The following is a 17,829-nucleotide window of genomic DNA, read 5'->3' as shown; positions in this document are numbered from 1 at the left end:
AACCAAGATCTTGACGTCAAGTATGGGACAGACTTTATGATGCATATAAATTTGTCGTTTATTTTTTCGGCCTATGCAACGATTACTAAAGTAGACAAGACTAGACTCTCCTTACTGGTCTCACAATAGAGCCAATGAACGCCTCAACGTTTGGCGACTCTTGACACTGTACTGCGCCAGTTTATTCGCTTTGCCAACGGCACCGCAGTTAGTTCCAGTTTGCATGCGTCGTAACTACTCATGAAAAACCCTTACCTCTTGACTCAAAGCTTGACTGAATATAGTCGTCGTCATTGCTTCATGATTTGTCGCCCAACAATAATACAGTCGTAGGTCGTGGTCATGATAGGACTCTTTAAACTGTTACCTATGTGGCGCAGCAACACGCGTAGCGGTGAAATACATCGGTGGAGATCACTCGTTCAACGGCGATCTGGGGGTAGAGGCCGTTAACAATTGGTGAATAAAACGTAACATTTAAAAACAGAACAGCCTCCGTGGAAATGAGCGTTACGTGTTTTGTATTTTAAAGCGGGTTGGTTCATTTAGCAACGCATTACAACTGAAACTCGGGTTTAGTTTGCTACGATGTCAGGTTTTCAGAGTTCAATAGTGGCGTATAGCGTGCAGCGCATCGAATCGTTGAAGAACACTAGCTCGTTGCAGTTTACCTGTAGAAATACGGTATATAAAAAAATAAAAAACCGTAGTAAATTCACTGACAAGTGTTTCGGTTACGCGAGAAAAACTTGCTAGTCGAAACGTTTGGCATTGCACTTATGAAACTTTTAGTAGTTCGCTGTTTTGCTTGACTATTGAGAAACAATTCACCTCCTGCACTGTACACACTGAATCGCTTTTTTTAGATCCCTTATATATTAATATTAGCTCTGCAACGTTAATGTTTGGAGCTAATATTAATATATAAGGGATCATTACAACACATATGTACATACGTGATTCAGACCGTGTTAACAATAGTATACACACAGAATTGGATTTAAAATATATATAATAAAGAATAAAATAAACGATCTGTATAATAGCATGGAAAAATGCAATGGGAAACTTTCACACAGTCAAGCCTTAATACTGTTCCCCTGGTTGGGCAAGAAGGCAATGTCAAAATGTAAAGAAAACTGGAACCTCAGGGGACATCTGCTGACCGCACTGGTGTCTCTTTCCCTCCACAGCCTGCTATGGGATTGTCCAAGTCCCCACCGGACCTTGGTTTTGCCGGAAATGTGAATCCCAGGAGAGAGCTGCCAGGGTGGTGAGTAACACTGCAAGTGGCACGGGGTTAATGCATCAAGCACACCGGTGTTTAAAACGCACTGTACCAGCGTGTTTGTACCAGGAAGGTTGACCCCTTTTCCACTGGCACGCCGAGCGAGCCATGATGGAGGAGAGAAGTGCGTTCCGGTTGCGTTCAGTAATATACGAAGAAAAAAAAACCCTCTGGATCTGCTATTCTCAACTCAGACAGAGAGCCTCTTAATATCATCGATGTGCGACTCAGCGCGTCCAGGGCGTGTCACGTCTGTTTGATCTGCACGGCTGTGCAGTGGAAACACAACCAGTCTCTTCCTGAGCCTGGCTCGGCTGTACAGTGGAAACACAACCAGTCTCTTCCTGAGCCTGGCACGGCTGTACAGTGGAAACACAACCAGTCTCTTCCTGAGCCTGGCTCGGCTGTACAGTGGAAACACAACCAGTCTCTTCCTGAGCCTGGCACGGCTGTACAGTGGAAACACAACCAGTCTCTTCCTGAGCCTGGCACGGCTGTACAGTGGAAACACAACCAGTCTCTTCCTGAGCCTGGCACGGCTGTACAGTGGAAACACAACCAGTCTCTTCCTGAGCCTGGCACGGCTGTACAGTGGAAACACAACCAGTCTCTTCCTGAGCCTGGCACGGCTGTACAGTGGAAACACAACCAGTCTCTTCCTGAGCCTGGCACGGCTGTACAGTGGAAACACAACCAGTCTCTTCCTGAGCCTGGCACGGCTGTACAGTGGAAACACAACCAGTCTCTTCCTGAGCCTGGCACGGCTGTACAGTGGAAACACAACCAGTCTCTTCCTGAGCCTGGCACGGCTGTACAGTGGAAACACAACCAGTCTCTTCCTGAGCCTGGCGCGGCTGTACAGTGGAAACACAACCAGTCTCTTCCTGAGCCTGGCACGGCTGTACAGTGGAAACACAACCAGTCTCTTCCTGATAAGTCCCACTTTTTTTAAACCTGGACCAAAAAGAAGGAAAGGCTCTGACTAGATGTACTTAGACTTGTTCCATTTTAAAACCAGCTTCCTCCCACAAGAGTGACTTACCGATGTGTGGCTCCAGTTATGGTAGCAGTACCTTAAACTGGGTTCATAGTAGGAAGGGTGGGTTGCTGTTGTAAAAGCAGACGGTGAAGAATGCAGGCTAAAAACAAAAAAGTTACAGAAAGGATATTGATGACATCTAAGTGTTTCTGTAAATACACAACTTTATTCATGCATGATGTATCTCCCAGAAGTACAGCCATTGCTTGCTTGCCTGCACCATGCATTTGTCATCTACTCTGTACATAATACAAATGCAAGATTGTTAGATCGTTTTCTGTTTTGTTTTTTTCATTTCAGAGATGTGAGCTGTGCCCTCACAAAGATGGCGCTCTGAAGAGGACAGATAATGGAGGTAACTGTCAGTATAGCAGTGTTGCAGAACAGTGGATCGGCATATGAATTCCACTGCAGGCACAGCTGCTGCTCCTTAATAATGTCTTTATTTTTATAAAGCGCTTTTCATAATGGTCCACCATCACAAAGCGCTTTACAGAGGCAGGCTGTGCACTGTGCATTACATGCAGGGTCACTTACAATAGGATTTAACATCTCATCCGCTGGAGGTCACACACAGTGAGTCACTTCCCATTAGCCCAGACAGAGGGCTGCCATGTAGCTGTGTCCCTGTCTATCTGTAGTGAAGTGTGAATGCGGATGGGGGTGTTGAATATGCCAGCCAGCATACCTGCTGTTTGCTGCAGGAAAAGATATCCTGTGTCGGCTTAAAGTTGCCAGGAGTGGATGAAACTGCTCTGCGATGGGAGCAGGTCTGGAGGTCAATTCCTCTTTTTCATTTCCAGTTCTTTTTTTTTTTTTAATTATATAGAAATCAGTTCCCAATTCCAGTTCCTTCGAAGGAATTAATATTTTAAAGAGACATAATAATAGTTGTGATGGTTCAGCAGCTTTAGTTTGAAGCCAATTTAATTGACTGTCAGACAGCGGCTTCGATTTATGTTGCCATTGTGAGAAGCTCATTGCAATTTTGATCAGTGACGTGTTGGGATTGATTCACAATGGAACAGGAATTGGAATAGGAGCCTTATTTCTGTCCCCTGTTATGCAGCATGCTGTTGATATGATTTGGACACAGTGGTGTAATGTTTTGTACTGTTTGCTTACAGTGAGTTTTGGGTGGGAAGTCCTCAGTTCTCTGTGCATTGACCCCCTCTCTTCTGTACCCCTGTGCAGGTTGGGCCCACGTTGTTTGTGCCCTTTACATCCCCGAGGTCCAGTTTGCCAACGTGCTCACCATGGAGCCCATAGTCCTCCAGTACGTCCCCCACGATCGCTATAACAAGGTACCCTCCAGCAACCTCGCCACACTGTGAACTGTAACCATTGCCGTGTAATCTGTAGTTCCTCATGGGAATTCCCAGTTCTGAAAGAATAGTGTTAATATACATTTTTTTTTTTTTATTATCGATATTGTTAAGGATCGATCAGTCCAGTACAAGAAGGGGGAATTTCACATGTCTGTTGTTGTTTTTTTTTTTTACATGTATTTAGGTTTTTATTTTGTTGGATAATTCACTGATGGGTGTAAAAAAAAATAAAAATCCTACAATTTAGTATTTGCTGTGTTGCAGGGAAGCATTTCAATATTTAGGAACATCGGTTACATAATAACTCTAGGTTTAAATGAATGTTTAAACTCTAGGTTTAAATAGTTAAAAAAATTATTTTTTTAAGCAGTATATTTTGTTGTACTTTTTAACAAATACAGCCCTAACCGTTGCGTGTTGTTGCAGAAGTTAGAAAATGTTGTGTTGTTGTTTTCTAGACATGCTACATCTGTGAGGACCACGGTCGAGAGAGCAGGGCTGCGTCGGGGGCCTGCATGACGTGTAACCGGCAGGGCTGTCGACAAGCCTTCCACGTCACGTGGTACGTGCCACGCAACACGTCTGTGCATTATATTAGCACAGGCCCACTTTGCATTGACTCCCATTGCATTTGAATTTATGATCCCAAGTCCAACCCAAAAAAGGTACTCCATGTAGCGTAAACTTTCTCCGAAAGAATTTTTAATGGCTGTCACTTTTACCTACCCATTGGAAATGACTTGCATAGCCCTGACTGCAGCAGTCATGTCGATGTGATTGCAGGGGCCTATCAGATCTCAGAGGGGGTCGTTATACTATGTCGTAGTTGCTTTATTAACGTCTGGGCATTGTAAATGAACAGCGTCGTGTACATTGGCATGTCTAAAACACCAAACTAAGGTTATTCCCAAATGCACCATCTTATCCTTGTTTTTATATCTGCAACTCAATCCATTTTATCTTGCAAAGAGCTGAATTTGCTGTTTCAGACCCCATAGTAAAATGTGCATTGATCAGTTTTGCATCAGTAGCGTTGAGTTGGTAGCAGCATGTTTGAGTGACAGCTGCCAGAGGTCTGTCGGGTAAGAGGGAATCATATCTTGCAGGATCGAAGATGACAAGTTCTACTCTACAGTTAAGATAAAAGTTTTGCATCACCCTATAGAATTAACTCATTTTGCTTAATGAAGTCGAATGAAACCTGTTGAATAATGTTGCTTTAACACATTGAGTTGCATACCACCGCTTTGTAGATTTCTGATTGCTTAAGGGAAAACTGACAAAATTTGAAATGTAACATGAAATACTGTACTACTGTTATAGACTGGGTTTTTTTGTTTGTTTTGTAGTCTATTTGATTACATGATGTGTTTATATATAGAACAATTTGTAGATTTTATTTTTCACTTTGACAGTATGGACTTTTTTTATGTTGATCAGTGACGAAAACTCCTAATTAAATCCATTTTGATTCCATTATATAACACAATAAAATGTGGAAAAGTCCAAGGGGGGGTGAGTACTTTTGAGAGAAACAATTAAACAGGGAGAGTCTGTCTGGCAATCTTAAAGGTTCAGCTCTGTGCCTGTGCCAGCTAGACAGCCCTGCCCGGCCGTGCAGAGGAGCGTCGCGTCTAACCCCAGGCCTGTGTTTCAGTGCGCAGATGGCTGGCTTGCTCTGCGAGGAGGAGGGCCTAGAAGCTGACAACGTCAAATACTGTGGCTACTGCAAATACCACTATAATAAAATGGTAAGGACAAGCACTTCCTTCCTACTGTGCTTCTAATAAAGAGAACGAAGAGAAGCGAGGAAGTACAGGGATGGAAATGAAACTCCTATTGTATAGCATCGTGACCCATTCCAGTTCTTAAAGCCTGATTAACCACTGTGTCAAGGTAACAAGCTCAGGTGGGTGTCTTATTGAACTCCTGATAAAACCAGAAATGGATCAAACTGCTATGCAATGGGAATCTCTGAAGACAGAATAAGAATTCATGCCAGGACTACTCTTGTCATCCCTTATAGAAGCTTATCACTGTATTTTTGGTTATAGTGTGGATTTACCATAGTTTAACCTGGTGTGCCATGCTTTTAAATGTGCTTTACCAGACCCCTCTGTGCTTTACAATGCTTCCCTATGCTTTACCAGACCCATCTGTATTTTACAATGCTTGCCTATGCTTTATCAGACCTCTCTGTGCTTTACAATGCTTCCCTATGCTTTACCAGACTTGTCTGTGTTTTACAATGCTTGCCTTTGCTTTACCGGACCTCTCTGTTCTTTACAATGTTTCTCAATGCTTTACCAGACCCCTCTGTGCTTTACAATGCTTGCCTATGCTTTACCAGACTTGTCTGTGTTTTACAATGCTTGCCTATGCTTTACCATACCTCTCTGTGCTTTACAATGCTTCCCTATGCTTTACCGGACCTCTCTGTTCTTTACAATGCTTCTCAATGCTTTACCAGACCCCTGGTGCTTTACAATGCTTGCCTATGCTTTACCAGGCTTTCACTGTGCCTTATCACACTTTGCTGTTACTATGGGAAACATTTGTAAGGATAGAGTTTGCACTGATCCAGTTAAAATGTTTATTAATTCATTTTCTTTTGACTGCAACTTTAATAGGATTCCTTATTTTAAAGTTAAGGAAGAGCAGCGTAAATCTGCAGAGCAAGGTTAGTAGCACACACGAGTCCCTGTGACCAGTGCAGGATGTCAAGACTAATCTCAAGTAAGGCTCCCCCCTGTACTTTCCCTGCAGAAGAAGCCCCGCCCGGTGGGGGGGGGCAGTGGTCCTGGAGGGGGTTCGTTTTGCCACACAAGGAGGAGCACCCCCGCCTCCCCGCCCCAGGAGAAGCACAGCTCCCACCAGGACAAGCCCAGAAAGGTAAGGCACCGTGATCAAGTGAGTAGGAGGCTGTAGGCTCGCTGTAGGCCAGCTTTTATCATTTGCATATTTTTTATTTTTTTTGTCAAAGGGCAATAAAACAGACTTCCATGAATTATAAACAGCTTTAGAGTACTGACAGGCATGGAAATAGGACTCCTATTGCACAGCAGTTTCACCCATTCCAGGTTTTACTGTGGGCTTGATTAGCCCCAGTGTGTATAGGGAACAAGCACAGGTCTTATTAAACTCATAGTAAAACGAGGAATGGATCAAACTGCTGTGCAGCAGGAGTCTTATTTCCATCCCTGCCCTAAGTAAATGTCTGAATTGTTTTTTTCTGGTTTGGTAACTTTACTGGGTGTCTTTGTCCTTTGTGACAGTAATATATATATATATCATAGATCTATTTTTGTAGTTCATTTATGATGGGGTCCCACATTTTAAGGAAGTTGCTTCATTGTCCTTTATGTGTTTGGGTGATTTATGATACCTAGCTTTTGCATTTTGGGTGTAGCATCCTGTGAGATGCAATATAATTGATGTTAATATTGTCTTAAGCTTTTTTGTTTTGGTTATAGGCATTAACCTACTATCAGTGAATACGCCTGTCCCAGCTGGTTTAGTTTCTGTTTCTGCATGATTGCATGTGTTTATATTTACTGTTTTATAAATAATACAAGTGCAACAGTGCCTGTCTAATTTGAGTGTGACACAGGATAGCCAGCTGGTTGCAGAAGATCTGGTTTGCAGTAATTATAATTGATGGTTATGTAACAGGAAGCTGTTCCCTCTTGTGTTTATGGCTTTGCGACTTTTGCTTGATAAGTGGCTTTGACGGTGCAATCATTTTATAATGTGCATTAGGTATTTGCTGCTTGCCTTTTATTTTATTTATTTGGCAAATGCTTTTAAGGCGGCTTACAGGTGTTACAGGGCAGTACAGGATTACAATGCAAGCTTCATATTTAAATACGATATGGTTTACAGTAGTACTGCTAGACTACAATATGAACCAGGATGCAGCAAGATAGGATTGCAACAGTTATATTTGGAAAGACAGTGCAGTGCAATAGTGCATCAGCTGAGGATCCAGCAATGTGGTGCTGAGGTCAGGCAAGCCCATTGCAGAGTAGGAGGGATTTGGCTGGGTCTCGCTTGCAGAAGTCATCTCAAGTGCTGGTAAAAACTAAAGGTTAGATAATAAATTAGCATCCCAGGAGGGACTGGGCATTTGTGGCTTCCCAGTACAGATGGCTGCTTGTTCGTGCCCAGATCGTTTGTTTGCAGTGCAAGGGTGTTCCTGGCTTGTAAGAGCAGATACCTGTACATACAGGTTTAAATGAGTAAACTGGGTGAGGAGAGACCAGGGATTAATCATAGCCTCCTTCTCATTGTATACCTGCTAGATTAACTGTCACAGTAATCCACACCTGGGCAGGATTTTCAGTTAACGGTAACCCCCATCCCCCCCCCCCCCCCCCCCCCCCCCCCGTCCCCTGATCTGGGGAAAAAAGATCTCTGTGTGTGTGTGGCTTCTTTCTTTCTGATTTCTTGTAACAAGTATGGCTCTGAAATCTGTGATCAGACCCGCCCCCTCCTCCCCAAAGAAAACATCCTGGCAGCGCCTTGTATTGTGCAGTAAAGCTGCCATCCCCTGCCTGCCTCGCTGTGTGCCCAATTACAATATGGTGATAGGATTGGCCTGCAAGGTACAATCAATCCGGAATTACGAGGCTTCAGAAAAATGCGAAAGTAAAGCCTGTTGCTCTTTCTCCACTTGAAAAGATGGCAACGAGAAGAGGTGTTGAAAAGCATGCCCCCCCCCCCCCCCCCACACACAACACCTTTGATTCAACTCTTTTTTCTTTTTTTTTTTTTAAAGCCTTTCCCCCCACAATACCCCCCATCATATTCCACATTGAAACTTTAAGAAGCTGATTATCACATACCCATGAATGCTGTGTTTTATTGGTATATGTTACAGTTATTCTAACAAGAAGAATTGGTTTTGAATGCACTTGTCCCAGCGGGGGTAGTCCTATTACATTTGTATTGTGCTTTTGATAACTTTAAGGTGTTCCCTTTTCAGGAGAGCCAAGCCACTTTCTCTCTGGTTTTTACAGCAACTTCCTCTCTGGGTTTTTAGAGCCACTTCTCACTATCTCTGTCGTGTCGCCCCCCCCCCCCCCCCCCCCCCCCCCCCCTTGTTAGCACGAAGGTCTGAAGCGATTTAGAGCTTGTGAGTTTAAAGAGAAAGCGCAGCAACAACTTATGGGGACCCAGTTATTAGCCTTGTGAGTGAATCTGGGAGCTGGGCTTGCTCTCTGGGAGCTGGGGGGAGCCTGGGTCACTCTCCGGGAGCTGGGGGGGAGTTGGCCTCGCTCTCTGGGAGCTGGGGGGAGCTGGCCTCGCTCTCTGGGAGCTGGGGGGAGCTGGCCTCGCTCTCTGGGAGCTGGGGGGAGCCTGGGTCACTCTCCGGGAGCTGGGGGGGAGTTGGCCTCGCTCTCTGGGAGCTGGGGGGAGCTGGCCTCGCTCTCTATGAGCTGGGGGGAGCTGGCCTCGCTCTCTGGGAGCTGGGGGGAGCCTGGGTCACTCTCCGGGAGCTGGGGGGGAGTTGGGCTTGCTCTCTGGGAGCTGGGGGGAGCTGGCCTCGCTCTCTGGGAGCTGGGGGGAGCCTGGGTCACTCTCCGGGAGCTGGGGGGGAGTTGGCCTCGCTCTCTGGGAGCTGGGGGGAGCTGGCCTTGCTCTCTATGAGCTGGGGGGAGCTGGCCTCGCTCTCTGGGAGCTGGGGGGAGCCTGGGTCACTCTCCGGGAGCTGGGGGGGAGTTGGGCTTGCTCTCTGGGAGCTGGGGGGAGCTGGCCTCGCTCTCTGGGAGCTGGGGGGAGCCTGGGTCACTCTCTGGGAGCTGGGCTCACTCTTTAGTTGTTGCAGCTTGCTGTGTAAGGTAGGCAGTCCCGTCTTCATGCTCTGCTGGAGTCTTTCTGTAAGTCTTTTGATTGTTTAAGCACCTCGCTGTGCTAATTAAATCTCGTTTCTCTGCGTGTGTGGTTTCTTCAGTTCTTGATGTTGCCTGTGAAGACTGAGAGAAAGATGCCAGAGCAGGGACCCCTGATTTCATGCAAGGGAGAAAGTCGTATTGTTAAGCCTGTGACACACAGCAGTTGTGATTTAATTGGAATCTAGGCAAGGGTTTTGCAGAATGGGCGTATTGAATGTGTTTATGCTGTGCAGCAATAAGTGGACAAGTGTATCTGTCAGTGGTGTGTGTCGCTGTCTATATAAAGGAGGCTGTCGGGTTTGGAAGAATTGAAGAGTGGAGCCTTTCTGAGGAAACCCAATAAATGGGCTGCTGTTTTTTTCTTTGCTTCCAGTTTCTGATTTCCGTTGTCACGTTAGAATCAAAATATATTACTGTCTAAGACTCTGAGTAGATTATTTTTACTGACAGTATTAATGATGTGGTGTTATATCCCCTTCGGTCACAAATTTTTTAATTTTAATTTTTAGAAATTATTTACTTTATGGAGTTCGAGAAGTTGCCCTGCCATAACTTTTGGGGAACAAAAAAAAAAAAAGAAACAAAGGTATTTGCATTGTAAAATAGATACATGGATAGGAAACTTACTGGGACACAGTTGTGCACGCAGAGACTGAAGGGGAGATATGCATTCATGTAAATCGGTTTTGCTTTTTCGATTTCAACTTGGGGCACATGTTAACAACCTCACGGTGCAAACAGCGAGACTGCTAGGGAACAAAAAAATGCATTGTTTTACTATGTTTATTTTGACTTTTTTTTTTTAACTTTCTTTAGCTCTTATGCAACAAAGCTAACTAAACAAGAATTGCAATTTGCATAACTGAAACCAAAAATGGTCAGACTGATGTATGCATACATGCATGCAAATACTTTAGTCACTGTGGGTTTGTTAGAATTTGTCCGTAGCTTCAAAGAGCTCAATCAGAATCCGAAAGGTAAAACTATTAAGAAACTTGACTTAGTTTTACCTTTTTGTTAAGATTTTTATAATGTCAGTTGCTCTGGAATTACTACTCAGTGATTTGCAGGTTCCTGATCAATTGTAAATTCAGTTTTGCCAGTCTGTATGAGTGCCTTGTTGTGCACAAGGCATCTGAAGCAAGCTTCTCCTGTAATGACTTCCTTCACCCATTGATTCCAGAACCACAAGGACAAGGCCCGGCAGAAGGAGAAGCACAAGAAACTGCCAGATGGTCTGACCACCCTGGTACCTCCCGTGTCCAGCAGCACTGACAAGGTAAAGTCCTTGGCATGGCTGCTATCTTGAGGCTGGGGATTATCTCGGCCTAACAGCTTTATCTATAAATATTGTTTTGCTGCTATTAAAACTGGAGAAGAAGAGAAAGTAAACGCTGGTGCAGAGCACCCAAATTGACTTCCTAATTTGTTTGTTCTTTGCCCCTTTTGAAAAACAGTCTTCCTGATTTAATTTGCATGATATTTTCACTTGTAAACACAATGCAGGCCCTGAAACCTTCACCAGCCCTGCACCCAATCATAGGTTTCAGAAAGTCTCTTGTTTAGGTACAATATGTTATTGAAATGACCAGGTGCCAGGAGTTTGAACAGTCAGGGGCCGCTGGTAAATCTGCTCTGAATTGATCCTCCTTATCACAGCACAGATAATAATAATAATAATAATAATAATAATAATAATAATAATAATAATAATTTTTATTTTTTATAGTGCAATTCATACAGCACATCTCAAAGCACTTTACAGTTTAAAACAATACACAGTGATATTAAAAATGGAAATGAATAAGTCACACCTGGGTCTGTAGATTTACTAACAGGATGTGTTTACGCAGTAATATGGTGTGAGGGTTAGGAGCAAGCGGCCAGGAAATCAGGCAGTTTTTGAAATAGTCATGACACCAAGCAAGTAAACAAATCGTTTTTAAACCAATGATAATATGCAGTAACGCTTTTGGCAGCAACTCACTGGAGCTCCTTCCTAAGCCCCAGTCTTTACACACCTGAACACACAGCTTACTGTAGTCTTTTACACACCTGCCTCATTTAAACCCAAACTGAAGAATGAATTAATTGGGCCTGTGTTCTCCATTCTATCCACATTCGCACAAGGAACACTATTAAACCTTTACACCAGAGCTGGCCAAAGTTTGACTTTCCAATCCTAGTCTTTTTTCTAACCTTGTTCTAAATCAGGGCTTCTCAAACTCGGTCCTAGGAGCCCCTGTGGCTGCTGGTTTTCATTCCAACCGAGCTCTCAATTACTGAACTAAACCCTTAATTGAACTGATAATTTGCTTAATTAGACCTTTTTACTTGTTTTCAACTTTTAAACAGTTGCAGAGTTCAAGTTACTTATCATATGTTATAGCTAACTTGAAATATGCAACTGTTCAAGAGCTGAAAACAAGTGAAAAGGTCTAATTAAGCAAATTATCAGTTCAATTAAGGGTTTAGTTCAGTAATTGAGAGCTCGGTTGGAACGAAAACCAGCAGCCACAGGGGGTCCCCAGGACTGAGTTTGAGAAGCCCTGGTCTAAATGGTTTAACTCAGGGTCTCCAATCCTGGTCCTGGAGGGCCTGTCTACCTCCTGGTTTTTGTTCCAACTGTACCCTAAATTAATTGGACCAATTAAGTTTCTGATAAGCACTTAATTGGACCAATTAAGTCATTTAGGTTACAGTTGGAACAAAAACCAGGAGGACCGGGATTGGAGACCCCTGATCTAAACGATGCACTGAATTAAAAGTACTTCTGAAAACCTGGACCTTTGCACCCTGCTTTTAAGCCATGTGGAACATAAACAAAACCTTTAACTAAATTAGGAAGCCAGCGAAAAGCAGAGGTGTAAAGGGTTCAGAGCAGAAACAGAACCCAGGCTTTCAAGAGTTAAACAGAAGCAGCTTAGTTTTTCTTCATTAGAATTGTATTGCTGCATTTCCTATATCTTAACATATAACGATAATATATATATATATATATATATATATATTATATATCTAAAGCTTTAATTTTCCCCTGTCAATAATGATCATTTGAGTTAAAAGAGAGAAATTAAAAGGGACAGGGAGTGTATGTACCCAGCTTGCACGAAACGTTTTTCAAGTTTAGCTATTGTTTCAAAATGTAAATATTGGTTTGCAGAAAGGCGCTAGCAGGTTTCAAGGGGGGGTGGGGGTGGGGGGTTTAAACAGGGACTTTTCAGAGCAAGGCTTTTGGAAAGGGAGAGCTGTGAGCACTCAGACAATGCCAGTCCCTAAGCCCCAGGGGTTCCTTTGGCTGCAATGACAAAGCCTGCCTGCCTCATTGCCTGCCTCCTTCAACCCATACATCCCCACCCCTGCCCCTCCGTGGTCTCCCGGGGAAACCACAAGAGCCCCACCCCCCTGTAACTTCTTGTTTCCAAGGTTACGGGTTACAGGTTTTTATTGGTCAGTCCCAAGCCTCGGTGAAATTGGTTATTTTCCAGCTGCTTGTCTTTTTTTTTTTTCTTCTTTTCTTTCTTTTTTCTAATGCCCAGAGACAAGCCATACCAACTGTGCACACGTGACTTTTAATCTGCAAGGACCTTAATAATAATAATAATAATATTAATAATAATATTGTTGTTACTGTTAGCTTTAGGGAAGCTCACTAATAAATGTCATAGTTTTAAGTAAAATGCATAGCTTTGTATTCCTGTTGAAATGCCTTGTAGTTTCAGATTCAGGGTAGTTCCACTATTGGGAATGAAGCCAGTTTGTGCAGCGGGCTCCGTGCATGCATGCACTGGTTTTACATTTTATAAATCGGTGAAAACAATTCCAAATTTGAAAAAAAAGAAGAAAAAAAACTAATACTTTTTTTTAAAAAGGAGATTTATAGGAATCTGTTTATTTTTGAGACATTAATTTAAAAAAAAAAACTGTATGAAGATAATTTATATTTTTTTATTTAACGTCATTATAATTGAAGAAACTGCAAAATGAGATCGCAAAAGTCTGCCGGAAGTTGTAACAGCAGTACAGTGTTTCATGTTAGATTTCGTAATGTCACATTTTTGTAATTTGTCAGTTTTTCGTTTAGTATGTGGGAAACTGCAGAAAGCGGCATGTGATTCAATATGTTAGCTTAACATTATTCAGCAGGTTTCATGCGACTTTATGCTTTATGAAGGACAGTTTGTTAATTCTAGAAGATGATGCAAAACTTTTGGCCATCGCTGTACAGTTGACAGAGAGTTATATGGAACCTTCTCCATACTGATCGCCCAGTGTGAGCAAAAAAAATACAGCTTCATTTGCAGGCAGTCAAAAGAAAGGTCTGCAAGTTAGCTAACAAATAAAGGCATCAAAGCCACCTTGTGTATCCCTTATACCCCCCCCCCCCCCCATCTTTACAAACACCCAGCAGATTTCTTTACTCATCATAAATCAAAACCTCCTCACTTTGCTTTATGAAACCCAGCCTGTGCAGCTGTGCACATCTGGATCCCGTTTCGGGCACAGCTGTCGAGGGGCTGCCTGCTGTTTGTCATGTACCTGGGGACCCCCTGTGGCCCTGAGAGACGCCCTGGGCACTCTCGTTTCACATCCAGCGAGGGTCCTTTTGTTCTAACACTGCAACTAAAACCAATAACAATCCAGAGAGGGGGGTATTTCGAGTGTGATAAATAAGTATGACGTTACTGTGCCATGAACCATTTGCTGAGGTTTAGTTACATGTCAACAGATGTGCCATGCATGTGTGTATCTATTGTTAGACGGCTGTTTTGAGCTCGTATTGCACATGCATGCTGAGTTTGTTTTTTGAGACTTGATAGTTTGTTGCTCCTGTAAAAAAAAGACATACAGAGATTGCTATGTAGTGTTAGTGATATTATATAAGTTATCCACAATACCTAAGCAATGCACTCTTAACCCATATGGTTGCATTTACAATCATGTTTTCAAACTGTGATGATCACATGGATAGGATATTAGTAGCTTTACATAGCAGTATGTGTTTTTTTTTGTTTTTTTTACTAGATCAGCAAACTACCAAGTCTCAAAAAACACACTCAACATACAAATGAAATGCAACCTCAAAACAGCAGCTAATGGTAGATACACACATGCTGGCAGATCTTGACTGGTTATTAACACAGAACTAAACTTCAGCAAACAGTTAGTTTCATATTAATTAAATGCTTATTTACGCCACTGAAAAAAAAAGATTGAAAAGAGAACGCAGATGGCATTGTGGTTTGACCTCTGACCTTTCCAATTGTTTCCAGGTCGCCTCCAGCCACCATGTGAGCCCCAAGGAGAGTGCGGAGGTCAGCAGGTCAGAGGTCAAGGGGAAGAAGACTCTGAGTAATGCCATTGGGCACCACGGCAGGAAGCTGGGCAGTAGGAGGAGCTCCTCCAGTCCGTTCCAGCAAGGTACCACACTGGGACCAGTGCCACCAGTGTGGGGCGGAGCCAGCAGCACCATTGAAAATGTATAGCTGTGGCCAAAAGTTTTGCATCACCCTATAGAATGAACTAATTTTGCTTCACAAAGTCAAATGAAACCTGCCGAATGATGTTACGCTAGCATATTGAATTGCACACCGCAAAAATCTAAATACTACTGTACTATTCTAGCTTCCGATAGACTTCTGTGTTGTTATTTTGTTGATTTCATGATGTTAAATAAAATATCTAAATTATGTTATACTTTTTTTTTCTCTCCATCCTAAAATTCTAGGTGATGCAAAACATTGGGCCATAGCTGTACGTAGTAGTTGTAATCACCATTGGAATTGCCCTTGGGAAGCCCAAGAAGTGACCCTAGTCTGGGGAGGGATGGAAAAAATTGCCCTGAACGACATAGATTTGATTCCTGTTTTGCTGTCTCCCTTCCAGGGACCTCCGTGCAGCAGGAATATCTGCACTTCTCATCCAAACTAGAACAGCACAGGGACGAGGAGGAGGAGGAGGAAGAGAAAGAGAAGAGGTACCTGAAACCTCCACTCCTGCCTGCGCAACCCGCTTTCCCTCCACCCCCACCCCTCACTCCTCCCTCCCCATCACCCGAGTCGCCACGGGGCTCCCCCCCCTACGAGTCCCAGCCGGGGGGCAACAGCTTCGAACCCAAGGTCACCATCTCCACCTTCGGCTCCATCATGCGCTTCACCACCTCGTCAGGCCCTCCGCGGCCCAGCGACGCCCCCCAGGGGGATTGCAATAGGCAGCCCCCCAAAGAGGGCCCCCGGGAGCCTGCCGTGAAGGAGAAGAAGCACCGGGGCAATAAGAGGAGCAAGCACGGCCCCGGCCGGCCCCGGGGCAGCAAGAACAAGGACAGCGGCCCCCCTCTCTCAAGCTCATCAGGCCTGGGGCCCCCTCCCATCCCCAGGATGGCCCTGTCCAGCAGCAGCTTCCCCAGCTCCTGCCGCTCCTACAGCCTCAGCACTGACTGCCCCCTGCTGGGCTCCGGTAAGTGAACACTGCTGTGTGGATATGTGGATGCATATACCTTTTAATTCTAGGGGGGTTTTCACAGCACACACAGGGCCACCCGGTGGCTGAAATATATATATATTTTTTTTAAATACAGTGGCAAGCGTTTCAAATGGGATTTGGAAATACTAAAATAAACTTCATGCATCTGTTTTTTCGTTTTTGAAGTTTCTTTTAGTATTTCTAAATTAACATTATGGTTCAGTGGGGCACTACACACTGTCTGTGGGGCTGTTCAAAAAATGACCAGTTTTTAAAAAAATGATGACGCCGCTTCTCATATTAAGCACATGCTGAAATGATATTATACATTAAAGCAGTGTAGTGATTAAGTGAGTTAGAAATGGCTTAGTCTAGCCTCAACCTTCACTTCCCTTTGCCCCTGCTCAGTGCCTCAGTCAGGGAGGGGGAGTTTGTGTGGAGGGGTCGGACAGAGCTGGCTTGTGTCTGTGTCTGTCAGGCCGACAGTCTAACTGGGGATTTGATTTGATCTCAACTGCTGCCGCTGCTAGGCTACAGGCATCTCTCGGCTGCTTGTCAGCGGCGTGTGTTTTGGATTCTGCCCCGAGGGTGTGTGTGAGAGGGAGGGAGGGAGGGAGGAGGGGGTCTGTCGCCTCTCTGTCTCTCTCAATCTGTCTCTCGCTCCTTCTTCCAGCCTCTAACGGCATGCACTAACCCTTTTAAAGCATTAAAGAAATACAAGCAAAACAATTGGTCCTAGAGTTTACTTAAAACTTTGCACTGCTAGATTTCCATCGTATGTATTTGGCATTGTACTGAATTGTGTTAATTTGTTCGACAGTAGTACTGCTGTGTATTCTTGGAAGGCTGCTGTTTCTCAAGAATTTTTGTTTCTTTCTGTCTCCCTTCCTGCCCCCCTTCACCTCCAGCCCTGCCGCTTCTCTCCAGCTCACCTCCAGCCCTCTCCCTCAGCCCTCTTCTTCTTCCTCATCTCCAGCCCCCTCCACCTCCATCTTCTGCCCCCTCATTCACCTACAGCCCTGTCCCCCTCCCCCACCACCTCCTTCATCTTCAGCCTCCTCCCTCACCTACAGCCCTTCCCTCCTCCCCCTCCCTCTCCCTCACCTGGAGGTCCTCTACCTCAGCCCTCCCCCACCTCTCCCCCTCTCCCCTTCAAGTCACCCTCACCAGCCCTCTCCCCCTGCCTCTAGCTCTCCTGCCCCTACAGCCCAGTGGTTGCAGCTCCAGGGCAGTTCCCTGCTCATCTCTAATCACAGTTGATTTGTTAGCGGGCTGCTGCCTGAAGTAGGTCAGGTTCAGAGCAGGGTGCAGGAACAGGAAGTGGCTGTGGTTTCCACGCTCTGTGCCTTAACTCTTTCCTACCCAGAGCCCAGAGCGTGGAGCATGAGATTCAGCTTTGTGCCACTGCTGCATTTTGTATCTTTGGTGAACCAAAACTGTAAACTATAAAAATGAAACGTAGGTTTCGAAGGTTTGCCTATCCTGTTGATTTAATACAGGGTACCTGAACCTCAGCAGCAGTGCATCGGATATATACAGTACCTGTGAGATCTTAGTTTAGAACCTGGGTCACAGTGTCGTTGCAACAGTGTACTAAAATTTCAAATAAAACATGCATTTAAAAGCTTAGACCGCCAAAGCAACGGTATTATTATTTCTTCTTTTGTTATTAATGGCTCCATCGCGGAAGCAAAACCCTTGAGTTGCTCTTAGTAAGAAAATAAATGAGAGTGTGTGAGAACAAAGGCTGGGCTGGCCTGTGTGAGAAAGGGAGAGGGAGGGAGAGAGAGAGAGAGAGAGAGAGAGAGAGAGAGGGCT

General features: G+C 44.3%; 1 protein-coding gene across 1 annotated transcript in view; it reads left to right on the top strand.

Moving 5' to 3' along the window:
* Positions 1-17,829, top strand: part of LOC121324914 (protein AF-17-like) — a 50,740-nt gene that overhangs the window by 24,492 nt on the left and 8,419 nt on the right. The window contains exons 3-11 of the mRNA XM_041267117.1: positions 1,194-1,273; positions 2,628-2,682; positions 3,522-3,631; positions 4,114-4,217; positions 5,313-5,406; positions 6,422-6,547; positions 10,733-10,828; positions 14,823-14,970; positions 15,436-16,005. Coding sequence (XP_041123051.1) covers positions 1,194-1,273; positions 2,628-2,682; positions 3,522-3,631; positions 4,114-4,217; positions 5,313-5,406; positions 6,422-6,547; positions 10,733-10,828; positions 14,823-14,970; positions 15,436-16,005 — 1,383 coding nt within the window. The remainder of the gene's footprint in view (positions 1-1,193; positions 1,274-2,627; positions 2,683-3,521; positions 3,632-4,113; positions 4,218-5,312; positions 5,407-6,421; positions 6,548-10,732; positions 10,829-14,822; positions 14,971-15,435; positions 16,006-17,829) is intronic.

The sequence above is a fragment of the Polyodon spathula genome, chromosome 12 (assembly GCF_017654505.1).
Source record: "Polyodon spathula isolate WHYD16114869_AA chromosome 12, ASM1765450v1, whole genome shotgun sequence".
In the NCBI taxonomy this organism is placed as follows: Eukaryota; Metazoa; Chordata; class Actinopteri; order Acipenseriformes; family Polyodontidae; genus Polyodon; species Polyodon spathula.
The sequence above is the reverse complement of the archived record's forward strand: the minus strand, read 5'-3'. Positions and strand labels throughout refer to the sequence as shown.